Genomic DNA, 23,167 nt, shown 5'->3' with positions numbered 1-23,167 from the left:
GGCAAGAATGTGGATTACGTGCACCTCAGGGACTCTGCAACTCATTGGTGTTTGTTTTATGTTAAGCTGCTTTCAGTAGGAAATACTAGTTTAAAAGCTCTATCTCACACTCTCGCGCTATTGATTAAAGCTACACCCTCTAACCATGAGATTTTCTCTCGCTCACAAATTTCAATTAAGAAGCATTTTTTGAAAACTAAATAAGTCCTAATTCATGCCTAAAGCGCTCTCGTTGTATTTATGATCAATGCCCAGTTTGCACTAACCGGTTCAACTCTCACACTCTCGCGCTATCAGCTCGACCCTTAATTGTTTTTCACTATCGTGCAAAAACATTTGAATTAGACTTGAAAACTAAAATTAGAAAACTAGTTTAAGAAAAGTGTACGCCAAATTCATTACTAAGTCCTGTCGGAAGGACGGTCCTCAGATACCGGACTCAAAGACGTTTAGATAGACATGTAATTAAACTTAAACAAACTAAACATGGTAATTGAAATTAAAGACAACATGGTAATCAAATTAAAGTGCAATAAATGGAAATATAAAACAATAACGTAAAAACATGAAAACTTGAATTAAATTGCAAAAAACTTCAAATAACACGAATAGAAATAACTGACTTCAATTATGCTGGCAGACTTGTGATCCAAGAGTACGGAAAATTAAACTAAACATGTGATGTGATAACCTCTCGATGTGAGCGGTTATCACTTTGAATGTAATATCTTCCTAAAACAAAAAACAACAGAGCTTTCGCGCAATACTTCGATCCCTAAAACTCTTGAAAACAATGTCTTATATAGAGGCTTATGTTGCAGAACCCTTTTGAAACGTGTAGAATTTCGTTGAGAGAATGTAGGAAGGTGAAAAAGAATAAGTCAAGTTGGTTTTTTCACTTTCTGTTACTGTGCATGTATGGAGGCCGTCATTAGGTTCATGGCGAACACCATGAACTTAAGTTGGAGGATGACGTGGCTGAGTGCATGGCGAACGCCATACGGTAATTGTGAATGCCATGCACCAGAAACTTGATTTTTCTGCATTTTTCTCCCTTTTCTTCCTCATTTTCCGGTTTATGCGCGTGGACATTCTATAATTGACAAGTACCTGAAATGAAAACAAAACACGCCATAGAAAGAATAAAACATGATAAAACGACACTAAATAGCATGTGAATCAGGTCGAAATATATGATACACTTTTGCGTTATCAAACTCCCCCACACTTAGATCATTCCTTGTCCTCAGGCAATCAACCAACACAGTAAAACAAAATAAGCTCGGCTCGAAAAAAGGCACAACGAAACTCTAATCATACGTGGTTGCTAGGCTATGGTTAGATCGATAGGTACTAGATATCAATACCAAAGATACAGTAATGACACATATTCACATCTCACGGTCGAAACCCCCATTCCCTTTATGCGAATTAATCTGAGTCAAGCCACTATACCCGACCTAGATCCCTTATTCTTTTTCACTCCATTTCATTCAAGCGCAATCATATTAAGCCTGTTATCCTTGCACGTACATGGTAAGTAAACTTGTTGGTGATCAATTATCTCATTGTTATTTCATTTTTCTCTTTTCTTTTTCTTTTTCATTGTTTGACAAAGAGTTTGCACCATTGGGCTAAATGATCGGGAAAGGATCACCTAACTTAGAGGGGACATATCTTATCATCCATTTTTTTCATTTTTTTCTTTTCTTTTCATTCGAGATCAGAGGTCATACACTTATTTGCATCGGTTTCTTACTTAGTGTGTGTTTTAGGATGGTGTTGACTGCTAAAATAAACTATTAAGGAGTTACTTAAAGATTAAGCTTAAGGTCTCGACATAGTGGGTACTCAAATTGATCTCGCAAAATTAGGGAGTTCAGGGTGTCGGGACGATATCTATGTTATCGAAACATTCTCAAGTCTCTCTAGCATAACCTAACAACCTATATACTCTCGGAGTGTCATGCCATGAATCAAAACATATTTTTTTTGTTAGGGGTCAAAGTTTATGGAAAATGTGATGAACAACCAAAAACCACGCATAAAGACTCGACAACATATGCAATGACTCAACAAATTCCAAAAACAAACAAGATTCTAAAAACAAGAAATAAACTAGAAAGCGATAAAATTCCTCCCCCACACTTAAACCAAATATTGTCCCTAATATTTTGATAAAAGGTGGAAAAGGAATGAAAAACCTGTATGATGGATACTGACGGCCTCGGCCTCGTGCTCGTCCCTTTCCACCTCTACCAAACTGTGGAGGCGGCACTCCCACATGGTGCATATACCCAAGCAAACCCTCCACACCTACTCACAACTCTGCCATCTCATAAATCATGCCCTACATGTTATGCTCGGTCCTTCCCACATAGTCATGCTAGTGCTCTTGTAACGGTTGGATGTGCGTCATCATGTCAACCTGGTGACTGTGCATATCTCTAATCAGCTGATCACGTTCGGCATCTAAGGTGTTACGGTGCTGCAATTCACTGAGGACATCGCCTATTGCGGTCCTGATTGAGGCATAGCCATTCCCATCACGGGATTGGTGTCCGGAGGACGTACCTACAAAAGTATCAGTGGTGTCGTGTGTGGTGTGAGTGTGTGGAAGGCTCAGGAGCATCATGCCTCATATCATCAATATCATCATCAGTGGAATTACCCTCATTACCTTAGATGTTAATGTTATGGCCATGCTTTGGGGCATTCGAATTATAGGACCAATTGTTTTTATCTTGCACATGAGTGCGTGCAGAATTAGGTAAAATAATACTATTAACAATGTGATTCCCAGCCATCAAATGGTACCTACCATTTTATTTGTTCTTAATCAAGCGCACGCTACGGCAGCCGTCCATGTCTAGGAAAGGTGTATCAAGGGGTGCTAGTATAGCTAATTCATCATTCAGGTTCAGTTCACGGGCTATAGATGTAATCAGCCCTCCAATGCAAATGGGACAAAAGACCATAACGCTAATAGACTGTAAGTGCGCGAGCATGAATGGAGTCAGATTAACTCGTGTATGCGTGAGTGCATAATACAAAAAGTATAACTCATTTGAATTTACCTTTCTGTTTTTCACCTGACCAAATAAGGTGTAAGCTAGAATACGGTGCACGTAACGAATGGTCGGGTTATGGATGAAGGTGGATTTTAGGCTTTCCCAATCATCGGGGGCCTCACCAGTGAGACTTCACCAAAAGCGGAGAGCATCTACCTCCCAGACCCCTTTTATGGGTCCTTCACATGCCAAACCATCCCTATGCGGGAATGGTAGCAAGTTGACATGATGGTCCTGGCTAAACTCATAATTTCTATTGAACATCCTAAACCTAACAGTGGCCGTGGTATGTTGACATCCTACCGACGTTCGGTAACTGAATGAACTCGATAACTCATAAGTGAGCCTAACGTAGGTAGGACTAGTTAAAGTGCAGAAATGTGACATTCCTAGGTTCCCTAGCATCCAGTAACACTACTTGTCATGCCTAAGTTACGCAGAATAGATTGATCGGCGTACCTGGTCCGCGTAACTTCACGGCTGAACAACTTGACATATTTTGTTATTTGCGCCTCACCCTCTATAGCTTCTCCAAAAACGATTCCCAGGTAGTCTATTACTCTTTGTCTCACTGCTCTTGGAGGCATGGTGGAGAGAAAATGGAAGGAAATCAGATACGTAGATGAGAGGGATTTGAAGGTTATGAGGTAGTGGAAAGAGTAAGTTAAGAGAGTAATGGGGAGTAATAGATTTCGGAAGGTTAAAGGTTTTAAAAATCGTGCGAAAGGGAGTTAAATCATGCTACTACCAGTTACTGTAAATGGCGAACACCATTAGCTTTAAATGCGCTTTTTCCAAGTATTGATGCTCATGGTGAACGCCATGAGCCTCTTGGAGAATGTCGTTGGCCTTGGACATGCAAAAATTAAATTTAAGGCACTTAAAAGTGATGATGTAAGTAAATGAATAGAGAAATTCGGTCGAGCTATAAATCAAAAGCAAAATATAACAAAAATAAAAATGAATAGAAAAATGAGAGTTTCAATAATTAATGGAGAAAATAAAAAATTTGCATTACAAAAAAAATGTAAAAATAACAAGAAAGCAAGGAAAAATACTTCCTCTCCCACACTTTAAACGGTGCAGTGACCTCAACGTCTAAGCGTAAGGTAGGAAATATGGTAGTATCGAATAGAATCAACAATTACGACGTTGGATAGGTTGGAAATGTCTTCTGATGGAGTGAAATTCTTGGAAAATATGACCGAATTGTTCATTAGTTACATCCATGAAGCCTTGGAAATCCACATGTAAGATGGTGAACTCTCCTCTAAAGAAACAACTTTTATCCTTAGGGTGTCAATTGCACCCGTGTAATTTGTGAGAGGTACGACATGAACAACAGAGGAGGGTGAAACAACATTAGAGAGAGGAGCTGGGATGTTTTCATAGGCATGAGGTGTATCAGGCGGAGTTGGTGACTCATTTTCCCCTTCCAAGTCATAAAGCCAGTTATCTCTATTGTGCACACTGGTCCTCTCATTATTAGGTAATATAAAATTATGTACCACCTAATTATCAATCAGTGAATCAAACTTGTATGGTCCTAGGTTCCTTATAAGGCCTCGGTTAAAATAGAAATTAAGGTGCGTGGTTCAGATACCTCCTAAAGGGGGTTAAACAGGTAAGTGGGTATCTAAGTCCAATTGCCAAAGAAGTCATGGTAACTAGGCCTCCTATCAGGACAGGTCCATTAATATCTTGTGCAATTTGATCTAGGTTAACTAGCATGAAGGTAGCAACATTAATAGGTCTAGACTAGAATGCATAAAATATAATAAATAGTTCATCTCTGAATATAGAGGTGATGTTCCACTCTTTCCCAAAAAGGGTATGGGCTAGGATTTTATGGAAATAACATATGGAAGGGTTACGGATGTTGTCGGAGTACATGGAATTTGGTTCAAGATGATGGTTTCTAGCAATACTACCCTAAGAGAAATCTAGTTCAAGCTCCATAAACACATCTTCTTGGGCTTCAGTGAATACATTCGGGCCATTGGGGAATCCTAAAAGGTTAGCCATCTCAAGATGGGTAAAATTAATTAGTCCCGAACAATCTAAAGGTAGACAGGCCTCTATTAAACCCTGACCCCCTGTTAGGGTCATAGAAGAAAGAACATAGAAATTTGAGGGTTAGCCTACATATGTGCTATATCTTCTCCCCAAAGCAAAATTTTCCCAACCAATCTAGTTAAGCATATACATGAAATTATCTCTAATTCCTAAAGTGGTCATGGTAAGTCCATCAGGGTATATGGATAGTTCCATCTCTCTCTGAGCAAGAACCTCAAAACGCCGCCTTTGGGCTTCATTTTTGAAAGTAATCTCCATGTTATCTACCGGCAGTATCTCTAAAGTTAGTATGAAATTTTAGCCTATGCTAAGTAGCCTGAAAGTAGACATGAATCAAGTTAGTAGTGATCAAAATAATTGAATATACTGTGAATAATATTTGGGGGGAAAACTGTAGGTTGCCTCCCAAGCAGCGCTTCATTTAATATCGGTAACTCAACACTTTTCAATGAAACTATTCTTGTGAAAGAGAAGGAACCTCTTCTAATTTGTAATTGGTGTAGTAATCTCCATTTTCTACACAGTGATAGTGTTTAAGTCACTTCCCGTACACAACAAACGTCTCCTTTGATTTACTTTTTATTTCAACAGCTCCGCTTTGGAATACTTTTGTAACTTCAAAAGGTCCAGACCATCTAGAATGAAGTTTTCCTGGAGACAGTTTTAGTTGAGAGTTGAAGAGAAGTACTACATCACCTTCATTAAACTCTCTTCTTGTTATGTGTTTATCGTGCCACTGTTTAGTCATTTCCTTATAAATACGAGCATTTTCATAGGCATCTAACCTAAGTTCTTCTAATTTATGGATGTCAAGAATTCATTTTTCTCCTGCGGCCGTATAATTCATATTTAGGGTCTTAATGGCCCAATTGACTTTATGTTCTAATTCAACAGGTAGGTGACAGGATTTACCATAAACTAGTTTAAATGAAGTGGTTCCTTTCTAGAGATTGCAACAATTTTCTCTAATATTTTCTTAATTTCCCTATTGGAAATTTCAACCTGTCGGATTCCGTACTTGAGCAACAGTGTTTCAAATCTATCTGAAATAAAGTGAGATCCAACGTAACTAATGACGAGTATCGGCACTCCAAATCTAGAAAAAATAGTATTCTTGCATATTTTAATCATGACTCGTGCATCCCTAACCATGGGATTTTGCTCTCGCTCGTCCATTTCAATTAGGAAGAATTTTTTGAAAACTAAATAAGTCCTAATTGATGCCCAAAGCGCTCTCGCTGTATTTAGGATCAATGCCCAGTTTCCACTATCCGGTTGAACTCTCACACTCTCGCGCTATCGACTCAAACCTTAATTATTTTTTACTCTCGTGCAAAAAAGTTTGAATTAGACTTGAAAACTAAAGCCAGCAAATAGTTTAAGAAAAGTTTACGCCAAATTCATTACCGAGTCTCGTCGGAACGACAATCCTCACATACCGGACTCAAAGACGTTTAGCTAGAAATGGAATTAAACTTAAGCAAACTAAACATGGTAATTGAATTAAAGACAACATGGTAATCGAATTAAGGTGCGATAAACGTAAATATAAAGAAATAACATAAAAACCTGAAAACTTGAATTAAATTACGAGAAACTTCAAATAACACGAATGGAAATAAATGGCTTCAATTATGTTGGCAGACTTGTGATCCAAGAGAAAAGAAAATTAAACTAAAGCTGCAATAACCTCTCGATATGAGAGGTTACCAATTTGAATGTAATATCTACCTAAAACTAAAAACAACATAGCTTTCGCGCAATACTTCGATCCCAAAGCTCTTGAAAATAATGTCTTATAATCTTTTTAAAATTGATAAAAATTATAGTTGAATAAATATTTTTGTAAATTTGATAAGTTTTGTCAATAATATCTATTATAACTTTTTATATGGTCATAAATATATAAAAAAACTACACAAAATAAAATAAAACTAGAAATTTAAGATTTTATGCAATTGAGTGGGATATCTTTCATATTTTTTATAGGAAAAAATAAAAATTACAAATTTACTAAAATTATATTAAGTACAAAATATTTTTTATAATGTGAAGATTTCTCTTACTAATACGAAGATGTTTTAGAAAAATTAGAAAATATTTTTTACAAAGTAAAAATAAAAATGAAATTATAAAAATAAAAGTTTTTACTTTTGACTGATATGAATTTTTTTTACAATATAAAAACACCACTCTTTTTATTTAATACTTAAAAAAATAATTTATTCAAAGAGCTAAATATAAGAGAACAAAAGTCATACTTAAACAAATATAAAATGAGAAAAGAGATAAATATAGTGTAAAATTTTTTTACACTCTCAGAGAATCACTTTTAAACCTACTAGCGTCAATGCAGGTACTCCGTGCCCGTTTGTCCGCTTTTTTTATTGCGCTAATGCGTGAAAATATTAACGGTGTCTAGGCATGACAACATAACCCATACCCGCGGGTATCCACCTGAATCCGCCCCGAAGTTGACGGGAAAAATCCACTTTGACTGGGTTTAGGTTTTCACCGATTATAAAATATGGGGACGGGTTGGATAATGGGGACATTAGTACCCACCTCGAACTCGCCCCCGAACCCACTCTGTTTATTTCATTATATTATTATTTATTTTTGATAATTTAGAATATTAAATATGTGGTCAATGCTTTGATATTTTCATTTGAATTTATTATTTAAAATATATGCATAGAATATTTTTAGATTGTTTTATTTTATTATTTGTAATGTAGTTTTATTTTGGAAAAAATAAATTTTTTTATTAAAAAAAATTGATTTTATTAAATGAATGGTGGCGGAGCATGGATACCCGAACCCAATCCAAACTTGTTTGGGACGGATTTGAGTTTTGATTCTCCTTCACCGTTTGAGTTTGAGACGGGGAACTGAGACTATTTGGGGCTTCAAATTTGGGTTTGGGGAGGTAAAAATCGTCCCGACCCGCCCCATTGTCATGCCTAACAGTGTCTCTTTTTATAAGTTTGATTATAATATAAACTATTTATATGACGATGAAACATATGGTATTTATTCAGATACATATTAAGCTTTGTTTGCAATATGTAATATTCTTTAAATTATAGTTTAAAACTAAGATTTTCAATAAAGCTTTAAATTATAGTTTTCACTTATTATATGCATAATCCATTCTTGCTCTCTTTTTTCAATTCAATTAAATGAAATAGTTTTCCATAACAATATTTTGTAAAAAACGGTATATTTGAGAGAGATACTATTGTTATATTTTAAAAATGATAAACAAAGATATTCAAAATTATATTAAAACATACAAAATATTATTGATATTGTGTAATCAATTAAACAACACACAAACGGGCACTGGACACATGTAGGAGAGAATTAAGTAGTAGAAAATGCATTAGAATATAAAAGTTTTTTTATTTAATTTTGCTCTTAATTTAAATTATTTGCGTAATAACTTTTGTGATATGTATTTGTCTTTAATAAATTAATTTTGTGATATGTATTTGTCTATAATAATTTAATGGCGTCGATAGTGATGAAATAATTTTTCTAATGTGCAGAGGCATCATAACCTAAACATATTTTTTATTTAATGTAGAAATTATTTATATAGTAAATTTTATGATATGTGCATTGAAACTTAATTTTTCATTAAATATATGATAAATAGACATAATTAATATATAATAATATAAAATAAGGATTTAATTGAAATACACTGACAGTGTAAAAAGATTTTACACTGTCAGTTAATCTTAGACGTTGAATATTAAAATAAATTTGACTTTTATTTTAAAAATCTATAAAATAATGCAAACGGGTGAAGGTGATGAATTGATAGTGTAAAATTTTTTACACTGACAATATATAGTAATTGATCTCATAAAATAAACATCAATAGTAGAAGAGAGAGAGATATTAATGGTAGTGCACTCTCAGTGTAAAAAAACATTACACATGCATCCAATCAAAATATTTTAAAGTGCCAAATTTTATAAATAATTTAAAATTTAATAGCTGATTTGGTGGAATACATTGATTGACAGTGTAAAAATAATTTACACGGTTAGTGCACCATCATTTTTCTTTTTATATATATATATATATATATATATATATATATATATATATATATATATATATATATATATATATATATATATATATATATATATATATATATATATATATATATATATATATATATATATATATTTGAAAAATTAAAATCTTTCAACAGTTTGCAAGTAAAATGTTAATCTGCATTTAAATAATAGATAACGATAATCATATTATAGCATCAACAAAAAATAATAGTTTTCTAATATAAGAGTTAATTATTATTTCATAAAATTACAGGGAAGTTATTATTCCCTTCTTGGATGTCTCTCATGAGTATCCCTGGTAAGTATAAATCTGACATTTTTCAAAATAAAACAATCAGCATAATTAAATTAAAAATTTAAAGAAAGAAATTGATGGTATAAAAAAAGAATTGAATGATATAATATACATAAACATACACCAATAAGTATAATAAGTGACAACCGAGATTTCATTTTAAAAGAGGAGAAGGATTATAAAAATTCTTTACAGAAGGTTCGAGAACTCAATGTCACAGTAGTGTTGGCCGCTTTTACTCTTCTCTAAGTAGGATTCGGCCTTGGCAAAATACAAATTAACATGAAATAAAATATCAGTATCAATTTTCTATCTAGTAGGAATAACTCTTTTCTTGCAATATAAACAACAATCAACCAATCAACTATGAAGGTGTGACTTCACTCAAACTATAAAGAAATAATAAATAGACAATATTAGAAATAAACAATATGGATGGAAGAAAAAAGAGAATAGAAGCATCATACATACCCATCATACAATTTTCCCATTTCTCCTATTTTTTCTTTGTTCGTGTCAATTTCATTTTTAGTTTGATCAAATATATTGTAGAAAAAGAGAAATGAGTGAGACAAAAATTTAGGGGAGGAAGTTAAGGAGATCTAGATTGAGAAACCGTGCAATTACCGTTACATCAAAAAATTAATGACAAACTTGTAATAACAACAAACTTGTAATAACAATTATTGATAAGGATAAGAATGGAAAAATAAAAGAGTCACACCAAAATCATGTATTCTCTTTATCTATTGTTATAGATAAAATAGATACATGATAAGGTAATAAAATAACTTTGTATTGAAGGATTTTATAGTGAGTGAGAAAACATGTATGTTTGTCAAATTGGGAGAGGAAGAATTATTTTGTAGGTGGATTGACAAAGTGAGAAAGTCATTTGTAAGATGATCGAAAAAGTAGATTAACAGTTTGCAAATGAGGGAGATAATTAATATGAAAGTGAAAGATGTGTGTGAGAAGGTATGTTATAGTTATCACTTAAATTGATGTAACTTGCAAGGGTAAATATGGAATGAAAATAAACCAACCCAAAATTTTGTATTCCCTTTATCTATAGTTATAGATCTATATAGTGAGAAATCAAACACACACATTTGTATTCTTTAAAACATGAAATAAAAAATATCTTAATTACAATTAGAATTAAAACTTGAATTATGCAAGAAATTACATCAAATGACATATTAGAACTTGATTTTGCAAAAAATACTTCAATATAAATGTCATAAGACATATCACTCTATGATACACAAAAAAAACAATTATGGTCTCAATTGACTCCATCGATCACATGTTGTCCATACTTTTCTTCCACCTTAATAATCCTCTTCCACCTCAATAATCCTCTTCTTCTCTCACTTGTTGCTCTCTATTTTTTCTCCTTCCTTTCTTCTTTATTTGGGTTAACTCTTAATTGCAAGTTAGTTTTTTTGGTGTGTAATTTTTAATAGCGGAGGTAATAAAAAATGTATTCAATAGATGAGTAATATGTGTTGGTTTTATGTAATTTTCATTTTGGTTTGTGTGATTGTAAATATAAACACCATTTACATTGACATTGAAAAAAAAATATTTTAACTTGGAAAACTAATAAAAATTCAATCAAAATAGAAAAAAAAAAACAATCTGAGTAATTGACATGTGAAACATACGACACCCTTATCCCATCTTCCTGTCTCTTCTCTTCTATATTACAATGACAAATCAAAAGTAGATAAACATGCATTTCATGCCTTTCACAATGCTTTAGAGAATAAAGTTCCTCCATCTTTCTCTCGTATTATCTTTTATAAAAATTTCAACAATTATCTCTTTTTACTCTTCGAATTACCTTTAATCTTTATTAACTGACTCTTTATTCCAACCATTGTTTACCTTTTTCTTTCTTGTAAAAAATATTGAGTATTGATTAAGAATGAGAATTTTGTTGATGCGGCGGTTTTAACAGATGTGCCGCAGTTGTAGGAGTGAGAGAATGAAACTGCCATGAGTAATGTATTAAATGAAATGTGAGTTAAAAAGGCCTTTTGTTTTAGAATAAAAACGGTTGGTGTTTAGATATAGCTGTTAGTATTTTGAAATTGCTATGGTGTTTGAAAAACGTTGGATGTTTTTATTTGTTTTGAACTGCTCTATAGGTTGTAAACACATCCAATGTTAAGGGTAATTGAAAAAAAAAGTAGGCTAACCCACAAACAAAAAACCTACATCCCTCTTTTATATATTGTTAGAGATAAAGATATGAAAGAGAAGATACCATACTTCTGAATAACTTCTTTCAATGATATCAATAAAAGAAACAAAAATAATAAAACAAAAGTAATGCAAGTATATAATATATTATATGAATGTGTGCGTAGCACATGTGAAATTCATTTCAACAATAAACGTGAACATATTGAGTGGCAGTTTTAATACTAATATATGAACGTGTAGATATATCAGTCGCATGCAACGCTTTGCAATTTTTTGGGGAGTTACATATGGGTAACTTTGGAATAAAGTGAATTTCATAAGGGTATGTTTGGAAAAGAAATAGGTCGGCCCAAAAACACTTATCCTCTTTATCTATAGATATAGATATAAAATATCTCACAAATATTAAAATGATATGATTTAATTTTATCATGTGTAAAAATTATTATATTTTATTTTATATAATTAAAAAATAATTTTTTAAACAAAAATATCTCTCTTCAAAGCCCAAAATAGTGTCTCGTGTCGTCTTCTCATCCAAACACTAAATTCCAAATTTTCAAATCCTAAATTTCAAATTGTTTCTTCTCACATGCAGCAAGGAAGACTAAGTTAATCGAAGAGTCAATCCTCTATGCTTTCGTCTTTCATATATTTCAAAAGAGGGTCAATTTCTCGTTCGTCTTTCATATATTTCAAAAGAGGGTCAATTTCTCGTAAGCTGCAAGGAAGTCAGAAAAGCAAACGAAATTATTATGTTGTTGTCTCTATCTCTTGTCATCTAAGATCTATAAGGGTTTCTGCACTATCACGGTCCATCTATTGAAGGTTAGATTCCTCCATCTTCAATCAACAATATTTTTCTTTTCAATCTATTTTTTTATGCTTTCGATTTTAATTGTTTGGTCTTGTATTCCCTATTTTGAATAAGTTATCTCTCTATTCAAGATGTAGAAATTTCTGAGATTAAGTAGGTTTATGGACCAAGAGAAAAATTTGACCAGTTGTTCTGACTTACAGTAGTCCTTTGTTGTCCCCTGGTTGAGTATTAAATTTCATAGGGGAAATTGAATCAAAAGGTTGTTTATGTGTTTCTCAGGGAAGTTGAACTTCTTCTTTGGGGCAAGACAATACTAAATAGCTATTGATACCTGGTCTCTGAGTTGTATAATGGGCGAACTATTGTCTAAGGAACCACTCTTTAATGAAAAAAATGGAATTTGATCAACTGTATAAATTTAATGCTAAGTGTCAATTAATTGGTAGAATGTATTATCTCATTTTTCTCTTGTAAATTTTGTTTTCTTGTGCCTAACCACTTGCCTGCTATATTGACGTTTGTTTTTTTTCCTTTTTGGATTTTAAAAATATTTTGGACTCCAAATGAAACAATTTGGTTGAACTTCTCAAAATTACCGAGAGTCAAGGTTAATTTTTTCAAGCACCTGTAAGTACTCATGAAGGCGTTGATTATTTTATTACACTATTATTATTTGTCTGCCATTGTTCTTCTGGGCTTCCAACTTAGAATGGTTGTTGTCTGAATAACTAGCCTCTCATTGTGACCTGTCTTGTTAATGAATTATTATTAAGGTTTTGATGCAATCTCACTGATTTTCTAGGACTCATTGGGTGTTATCCACATGTGAAGTGTGACCGGGAAATTTATTTAAGTGTTATAGTATTGTTGTTGATTGTTTTTGTATTGAGAAATACTTCTAATGTTATGTTGGAATTTTGATTGTAGGGACAATTTTTGCTTTTTCTATTGTAGGGACAATTTAAATTAAGGCTAAGATTGCGTATCCAAATGAAGCTGAGAGCTAAAGCACAAATATAACTATCTTGAAGTTGAGAGCTAAAGCACAAATATAACTATCTTTATATTTTTGTTTCATGATTTTTTTTACTCTATCATTATATATATAGAAATATAATAAACCTTAAGCAAAAAGAATTGGTGAATTGGTTAGAATTTAATGAATTAGGGTATTTGTTGTTGTATATTTAGCTTTATATTATAGTGGAATTTCTTTATGTAAATTTATCATCATTTTAACTTTTTTTTTTATTTTAACAATGGGATTTTTCAGTGAAATTTATCATTAATTTAACATATTTTATTTTGATAAAATTTGTAATTATTAAATTTAAACAGATATTTTTAATTAAAAAAAATAATTAAAATAATAAATGTTATGGTATGAAGACTAAGCAACCATTTTACAAATGTAGCTCATCAAAACTGTGGACTAAAGTTGGAAACAAACTGTGGTATATCTAATAGACTACGATTTTATTTATGTAGCTTAATCAAAACCGTGGTCTAACACTAGTTCAAAAACCGAGGCCTTTTCACATATTATAGGCAACGCTTTACATTTTAGTGGGCTAAAGTGAAAGAATCGTACTTTATTGGAATAGGCAACGACGACTTATTACATGTCTGGATAACCGTAGTCTAACGTCTTACGCTACAGTTTTCAGGTATATGGCCACGGTTTATGCTTGTTGCCTAAACTCATTTTTGTTGTAGTGGATGTAACTTTGTTCAAACAAATTATTGGATCATTGAGATATGTGTGCAACAGTCGACCTAATATAGGTTTCTCAATCAGATTAGTAAGCAAATACTTAAAAGGATCGATAAATTATGAAATTCTATTTCGACGAGACTCTGAAAGCAAATAAGCTATGGTTACTTGTTATTCAGATGTTAATTGGTGTGGCGATAAGGAAGATCAGAGAAGCACAACTGCTTATTTCTTTCAAGTATTTGTTTCCCCAATCACATGGTGCTCAAGAAAGTAACATGTGGTGACATTGTCATTGTGTGAGGCTAAACGTATAGCAGGATCCTATGATGCTTGTCAAACAATTTGGATCAGATATGTGCTTCAAGAAATGAAAGTCGAAGTAAATAAACCCCTGATGCTGCAGATCGACAACAAATCAGTCATAAATCTTGCGAAGAATCCAGTTTTACATGGAAAGAGTAAGCACATCAAAGCTAGATTTTATTTCTTAAGAGAGAAGGTAAATCGATGTGAACTTGAAGTAAGACATTGCTCAAGTGAAACATAGTTGACCGACATTTTCACCAAAGGATTAAAGATCGACAGATTCTTGAATATGAAAAAGAAATTAGGAATAATTCAGATCGACTATGATTAGCGTATGTTCGACAACTTGAATTATATTATATCTCAATAGTAAGTATACATAGATATACTTTTAATTTAACTAATATAATTATATATTTTTTAGTAATAATTATTAATTTAAATTTAAATTTAAAATTTATTTTTGATAAGTCATTAATTTTTAGGTTAAAATATAGTTTTGATCCTTCAACTGATCACTAAATTATTTCTACTATTTTAAATTTAAATAATTTTGATTCTCTCTCACGTTTTTCATAAAAAATTGAAAAAATATCATTTTTTAAATTTTACTTTTATTTTTTAAATTTCACAATTTTTTTTATGATTTATCATGTTTTACAGAAATATTTTCATTTAAAATAGAAAAAACCATTAATTTTAAATGCATAAGTATTAGGTTAAATAGAATGAAGAAAATTCTAATTAAACTTAAATTTTATCATTCGAAGGCCAATAATGTGATATAAGAAGAAGTGCAAATGAAATCACGTGGAAACAAATAAATGTTTTTTTCACACTACTGTCGATGTTAATATGTTATAAATCTCGTTTGAAATAATTAAACATATTTCACAATATAATAAGTATATATTTACTTTTTGAAGTGCCTACACCAAATAAACAGTAATAATTGCGGATACTATGTTATGAATTTTATGGAAGAGGTTATTCACGCAAATAAAATCTCAAATCCTCAAAACCCACATGATTTAATTTTTTTTGGTTATTTATAATTGTAAATAATTAATTCATTAATCAATTCTAAATTTAAATTATTTTCATATTTCTAATATTTTAATTAATATTAATGTGATACCTATTTAAAAAATTAATTAGGAGAAACAAATGAGAAATGGGTTAACTTTGATTTGGTGACAATGCAAGATTTTTCATAAAAATTATTATAGTGTAAAACTATTTTAAACTTATTTTCTACAGAAAAATAAAATAAAGGTGATAATATTTTTGAAATGCTTTTGAGATTATATTAAAAGGTAAAAATTTGAGATAATTTTGAGATTATATTAAAAGATAAAAATTCTAAATAAAAAATAACTCAATTAATAAGAAATTGATCGATTTCTGAGATCCATTCAACTCAAATCAATTTTTAATATTCAAAATATTTTTAAAGAAAAAGAGAGAGGAACTGGTTTGACTGATACAAGGGATTTTCTTTCTAAAAAGTTTGTCAAAAGTATTTTTCTTAATTATTTAAAGTCATCATTTTGCCATGCATCAATATATTATATATATGTTCAAATTAAAATGTTAATGTTATTAAGTCACTTGTTTTGATTAGTTCTTTCATAACAAAACACATATTGAGTGAAAACAATTATAATAATTTTTCATTGTTCCATGGTATGCTTCCCTTTTTCTGGCTTTTAAATTTTTACCTTAATTTCTTATCTTTTATTTTATTTTGTGAATATTTTGGCTATTTTCTTTGACTTAATTTCAAATATTTGTATAGGATTCAGAGCTTAGCAATATTGGAAGTGGTGAGTATATTGATTACAAAGGCAAGACAGCAGATCCAAGACAGCATGGTGGAATAAGAGCTGCTTCCCTTGCATGTGGTAAGCCACATTTTATTGATTTAAAAGTTAAGCTTAATTATAATTTTGTTATATTTTTGATATCTTATTTGTGAAATTTATCTTTCTATTTTAAGTTTATATATTTTTTATTCTCTTTTTACATTATAATTGTCAGAATATTTTAAACAGTTTTGAAAATATTTAAACTGAAATTAATCCATTTAAAATTACATAACAAAATAAAAATATTTTAGATATTTATTTAATGAGCCCTAATAGGCATTTTGAAAAATGGCAAAAATAGAATCCATTTATTTTTTAGTAAAATGCCATTTAAATTTCTATTATTTATTTTGTACAAAATCTATTCTTTTAATAAAATGGATAGGATTCATATAGACTCGTTTTATTTATGACCACACATATACGCACTTTTATTTAATTATAAATGACTTTGTAGATAGTTGAAATAATCTTTATTTTATATATGTATAAAAGCTTTAAATTTGTTTAAAGAGTGGTTTGTATACCAAGCTATAAAATATTTTAACGGTATATTCCTATTATTTATAATTAAAAAATGGATTTGAAAATAAAAAAAGAATGGAAAATTAAAATTTTATTGAAATTTATCAAAAATAACAAGATTAACGATTAAGTTTGGTCATAATAGACGTTAAGAAATAAAGAAAAATTACATATTATATTTTTTCACGAAATCAAATACTACTTAAACTATCAAAGTGCAATCATATCAACAATATTAACAAATCAAATGGCCATTTCTATATGTGCAGTTGTAGAGATAATGCAATGCTTGGTCATCACGTGCAATGCAGTAACTCTAGTTGACTACTTTTTAAAGTCAATGCATTATTCAGTTGCTCATTCTTCAAACATGGTTACCAATTTCATGGGAACAGCTTTTATGTTAACCCTTCTTTGGGGGTTTATTAGTGACTCTTACATAACAAGGTTCACTACATTCATACTTTCTAATGTCTTACAAATTTCGGTATGGAAATATCATTCTCTCTTTATAAATATATATATTTTTTGAAACATGCAAATATATTAAACCAAGCCTAATTTACATTTTGATTTCTTTAAAATGTAGGGACTACTCATGCTAACATACCAAGCACAAAACCCTAATTTACAACCACCAGAAAACAAAACACCATCCTATGTTCAAGCTCTTTTTCTTTACGTTGGACTTTATGTTATAGCCATAGGAGTTGGTGGAATCAGGTCTACTTTGGCTGCACATGGCGCAGATCAACTTGATCAAACTAACAAGAGCCTCATTTCCTCTTACTTCAGTTGGTATTTTTTTAGTTTATGTATAGGAGGTCTTTTGGCAACAAGTGTTATGGTTTCAATTGAACAAAAATATGGATGGAGTACAAGTTTCACGATAATGGTTTTTGTTTCGAGTTTAGCATTGTGCACTTTTGTATCTGGGTTTTCGTTGTATCAATATAAACGCCCTTCTGGAAGTTCCGTGACTCGAATCATTCAGGTGACATACATTTTTGCAAATTCTAATATAAAGTGGTGGAAGATTATTATATCGAATTAAAAAAATATGTTAGAAATAGTGTTAGGGTTAGTGTTCATGTGTTTTTCATAATGCTAAATTAAATTACTAGTATTTTGTATTTCAAGGTACTTGCTGCTTCAATAAGAAATGTAAAGGTTTCAACTGCTGGATGTTTGAATCATGATGTCATAGAACAATTGCTTCCTAGAGAGCAAACTCATGAAAAATTCAAGTAAGCTATTTAACTTTTAATCATCTTTTTAATTAAACAATTGAAATATTTCTAGTGTAACACATTTTATATTAGAATTGATAGTTATATAAATGATGATGTCAAAGTGAATTTTGAAATAATTTAAATTTTGTTTCAAAAATGATTGGTAAATAGATTATTAGTTATTTGTGTTTCTACATGTGCTTTATATAATAAAATAAAATATTTTATTTTTTCCAGGGTTTTGAACAAAGCGTTAATGGATGAAAATATTGATGTTGCTCAAGTTAAGGAAACAAAAATTTTCCTAGGACTTCTTCCTATTTTTCTCATAACAATCATGATGAACTGTAGTGTAGCACAAATCATGACATTCTCAGTACAACAAGGAAATCTTATGGATAGAAAACTACACAATTTCATAATCCCTGCACAATCTATAGCCGTTATTCCAATTATTATATCATTAACATTCATAATCTTATTTGAGCAATTCAAACACATGAATAAAAATAAAGGCAAAACAACAAACAATAAAATCTATCAACCACTTTTTAGGATGGGAATAGGATTAGCACTAGTATCAATTTCAATGTTTTTGGCTTCAATCGTTGAATCTAAGAGGCTTGAAGCATTCAAGGATGGGAATAAACTTTCTTTGTTTTGGTTACTATTCCAATACACTTTATTAGGATTATCTGATACACTTACATTGGGAGGAATGCTTGAATTTTTCTACTCAGAAGCACCTGAAAGTATGAGAAGCATTTGTACATCATTGTCTTGGTGTTCAAGCTCTATGGGGATGTTTGTGAGTTCTGTGTTGGTGACTATAAGTAATTCAATCAGTGGAAGATTTGGCATGGAATGGTTTGGTGGAAAAGATTTGAATCATTCTAGGTTGGACCTTTTTTATGCTCTTCTTTGTGGGATCAACCTTTTTAATTTTTCCATTTATGTTTACTTTGCCAAGAGGTACTAGATCTCTAGGTAAATATAAGTTAGGACTATGATGTTATTAAATAAAATATTTTAGTCACTTAACGACTGATTGAGGGTTGTACTGTTACATTACACTTATATATTTCTTATACAAATAGTTATCTATCATATTGATTCTCATTATATTGATTGTAAGTGAGTTATATCAATTTATATTTATACATTGAGTGTAATATATTTGCTATAGATTACAAATTATTATTTATTAAGTATATTTTTTTAATGACAATTGAATTTTATATATATATATATATATATATATATATATATATATATATATATATATATATATATATATATATATATATATATATATATATATATATATATATATATATATATATATATATATATATATAATGGACAATATACGGAGTTGAAAAAAGTTCTAAAAAAATCTACAACCCTATATAGTAGATGAAAACAAGATTCAAGAAAAATAAAAAATGGAAAAAATAAATATTGGTTAAAAAAACGACCCAAAACAAAATCGTAAATAGTTTATTAAAACAAAGAGGTTTAAAAAAAAAGAAGAAAACAAAGAGCTTATTAAGATTGAACTTTCAATAACATATTTTCTGATAGTGGATGCAACTATGATTTCTTGTAATGCCTTATCTTCTAGTATAAGAAATTTGAGAAGATGTCTTCTTATCGGACCAGACATGGATGGAATATAAATCATATTCTCATCAATAGCACGACCATACTCATTAATATTTGGAATATTGAGAAGAACAATGTCAGAGATATGTTTTCTTACAAACAACTTATGAGTAAAGATCAACAAACTAGGAGAATCAACTATCTCATCTTTAGTGGAAACAATATAAGACTTTTGAGTAATCAAAATCTGAAAAATTAGAGAAGGAAACGAATAAGAAGTTTTATGGTATAGGATTTTGCATGCTTAACAATAGGAAGTTTTATGGTATAGGATTTTGCATGATTAACAACTTGTTCGAACACATATTCACAAAAATCAAATGCATCCTTAGTCCCTATTTTCTATAACATGTTAAAATGTCTATGAGTGGTACGTGAACCATGATTGGAGGGTTCCTACTTGGCAACACCGATCTTATAAAGGATATCATATTTGACGCGAGATTTGGAGCAGTCTGCAAACCTATGGATGCCCAGTCATCATGAACGTTTCCAGTTATTTCTTAAGTAGTGATCTTTAGAGGAGGTACACGATCATCAATAATGATTTTTTTCTCCCCGCATATTCATTAATGATGGTAGTGCTTTTGGGTTTAGAACATACATTTTCTTCACATCTGATCTCATAGACTTTTTAGGAGTCTTATGAGCAGTCACAACTTCTTCAACAACTGGAATATCTTCTTCAACATCACCAATGGCATTGTCATTGTCAATGACATCAATATTACCATTATCCTAATCATCATCACTTACAAATTCTACATAAACGGTTGGGCCTTCAGGAAGGTCATTGACACCCTTATCCATATTATTTTGATATCTTGCAACAATAGATATATCATTTTTATTAAAAAAGTCATCAACCTGCTTAGTGACACCACCAATGTCATTGACATCTTTACTCACATCCTTACCAATATCCTATTTGGTCGCTTGGTTATTTTATTTCTCACTTCCTTAAGCATCATCAACAACTTCTTCTAACACATTATCATCAATAACTTCTTCTGATACATTATCATTAGCATCTTTTTCTGACAAACTTTACTCAATTTGAGGAATTTTATCCTCATTGTTACTAGTAACTTTACTGATATCATTGCCATCGTCTTAAATGGCTTATAATTCATCTTTACTATACTTTTCTTCATTTATCGCAACATCAAACATGTTCTTATTGAGATCACGAACATTCTCACAACTACATTAGGGTCATCTTCAATAGTGGTTTCATGTAAAGGTTTACTTGAACTAGTTTTATTACTAAGGATTTTATCAATGATATTCTCACTAGGTGGATCATTACAAGCATTAAGGGTTTCTATGGTTTGGTATATGTTATCAGGCTCTTTGTTCGTAGTTTTTTTAGTTTTAATATTATAGTTTGACACTAAAATACCATCTTTAGGAGCATAAATATTGGATGGTTCAGAAGGTTTATATGTATTACCTTTATCCTTGTTATGGTGAATCACTCTAAGAGGAACAAATTCCAATGGAACATCATATGGATGACTCTTGGCTTTTGCTTGAGGGTGAATAGAATACTTAGTATCGTTCTTTTCCTTTGTTTTATATATAGTTATTGATCCTTTACCTATTAAATCAATAGTCATAAGCGGAACCCAATCGCTAACCTTCTTTAGTTTCTTTCTTTTTAACTCCTTAGAAAGTTTGACAAGAGAGGGACTTATGTCCGAACCATCAGCCATTCCTTCAATAATAACGCCTTTCATGCGAACACCATGCGTGTTAACGACAACACCGTCTCCTTTATATATTTTCTTATGCTTCTTAACAGATTTCTCGTCCTTTATGAATTTGTTAGGGCCTTTCCTGGTACCCGCCAAGTTTGAAATAAATATGAGATCGAAAAAAGATAGTGGTTATGAGGGATGCAAGAAATATAATTGTATACTTGAGACTTAACTTTTTGAATATGAAAAGTTTTTGTTTCCGTATTTCGTTGTCAAAGTATGTTACACAAGTCTTGAAAAGGATGGAATAGATGGACAAAAATTACTCCTAATTAATTTTGAACCACTTATTAGCATCCTAATTATGTAATGTAAAAACAATACGAAGAGATCAAAGATTCGGGGGATTGGTTATACTAAGGGAAGGTATTAACATCCTAAGTATCTATAGTATCCTATAGGAACCTTTTGAAAGTATTTGTGTTATGTTGTTATTTGTTTGCTATTGTTTGGAAAAAAATTATTGGGAAGAACCTAAAGGTTTTATTAAGTTTGCTCTCCAAAACTTCGCGGTCATGTGCGTACGTATCCTTATAAGGATGGAGTCAGAGAAACTATAGTTCACCTAACTAAGGGTGAAAGAACACTTGATAGTGATCAAGGTTCCAAAGAGGGAAGTAGGTGTTCAAAACAAACACACTTACAAGAGTTACAAACTCTTACTTAAATCTAAGTTGAAAGTGAAAATGACTCTAACAAGGTCAAATGGGAACTAGGGATTTCTAAACTACCTATGACATTAAGTCAATAAAGAGTTCTTTCCCTTGGCTTTGGGAAAAAATATAAATAAAATATAAGGAAGATGTTCAAGCATGACATCCATAAAGATAAGCAAAATGATAAATAAAGATGTTCAAGCATGACATCAAAGGTAAACAAATGGTAAAGAAATATGTTCAAGCATGATATACACAATGATAAGCAAATGAAGAAGATGTTCATGTATGACATCCACAAATATAAGCACGTGATAAAGAAGATGTTCAAGCATGACATCAAAGGTAAAAAAATGTTAAAGAAAGATGTTCAAGCATGACATCCACAAAGATAAGAAAATGAAGAAGATATTCAAGCATGACATCAACAAAGACTAGAACATGGTAAAGAAGATGTTCAAGCATAACATCAACAAAGATAAACAAATGAATAAGATGTTCATACATGACATCAACAAAGATATGGAAGCAGGATCATAACAATATCAAGCATGGTATGTAAACACATATGTACAAATGTGAACATGAATAAAGATACAACAACATAAATCAAAGATGTATAAAGTTAACATGAATATGAATGACATAGATATATCATAATGAATAAGGAAATATGAATGACATAAAAATGCATAAACATGTATATGGATGTCATAATAAGTATTAATAAACATGTATATGCATGAAGTAAGACATGGTTTAGACATAACATCAACTTAATCATGAAAACAAGTTAAGGTATTCAAGACATGCATGTTAAGGTTCACTATGATCACAATCAAAGGTTCAACATCATACAAAAGGT

The 23,167-nt window shown here is 30.9% G+C and overlaps 2 protein-coding genes across 2 annotated transcripts in view; both read left to right on the top strand.

Annotated features, from left to right (window-relative positions):
- LOC127131369 (uncharacterized) overlaps nucleotides 1-16,574 on the top strand; it is a 41,609-nt gene extending 25,035 nt beyond the window's left edge. The window contains exon 5 of the mRNA XM_051060296.1: nucleotides 16,395-16,574. Within this exon, the coding sequence (XP_050916253.1) occupies nucleotides 16,395-16,574 (180 nt within the window). The remainder of the gene's footprint in view (nucleotides 1-16,394) is intronic.
- Nucleotides 16,575-17,264: 690 nt separating this feature from the next.
- Nucleotides 17,265-19,328, top strand: LOC127129294 (protein NRT1/ PTR FAMILY 4.2-like). The gene is made up of 4 exons (XM_051058523.1): nucleotides 17,265-17,476; nucleotides 17,579-17,998; nucleotides 18,130-18,236; nucleotides 18,459-19,328. Exons 1-4 carry the CDS (start codon nucleotides 17,270-17,272, stop codon nucleotides 19,198-19,200), a joined length of 1,476 nt encoding a protein of 491 aa, XP_050914480.1. The 5' UTR covers nucleotides 17,265-17,269; the 3' UTR covers nucleotides 19,201-19,328.
- The last annotated feature ends 3,839 nt before the right edge of the window (nucleotides 19,329-23,167 follow it).

Source organism: Lathyrus oleraceus, chromosome 3, assembly GCF_024323335.1.
Source record: "Lathyrus oleraceus cultivar Zhongwan6 chromosome 3, CAAS_Psat_ZW6_1.0, whole genome shotgun sequence".
Taxonomy (NCBI): domain Eukaryota; kingdom Viridiplantae; phylum Streptophyta; class Magnoliopsida; order Fabales; family Fabaceae; genus Lathyrus; species Lathyrus oleraceus.
Note: the sequence above shows the minus strand (reverse complement) of the source record. Positions and strands in the feature narration are given on the sequence as shown.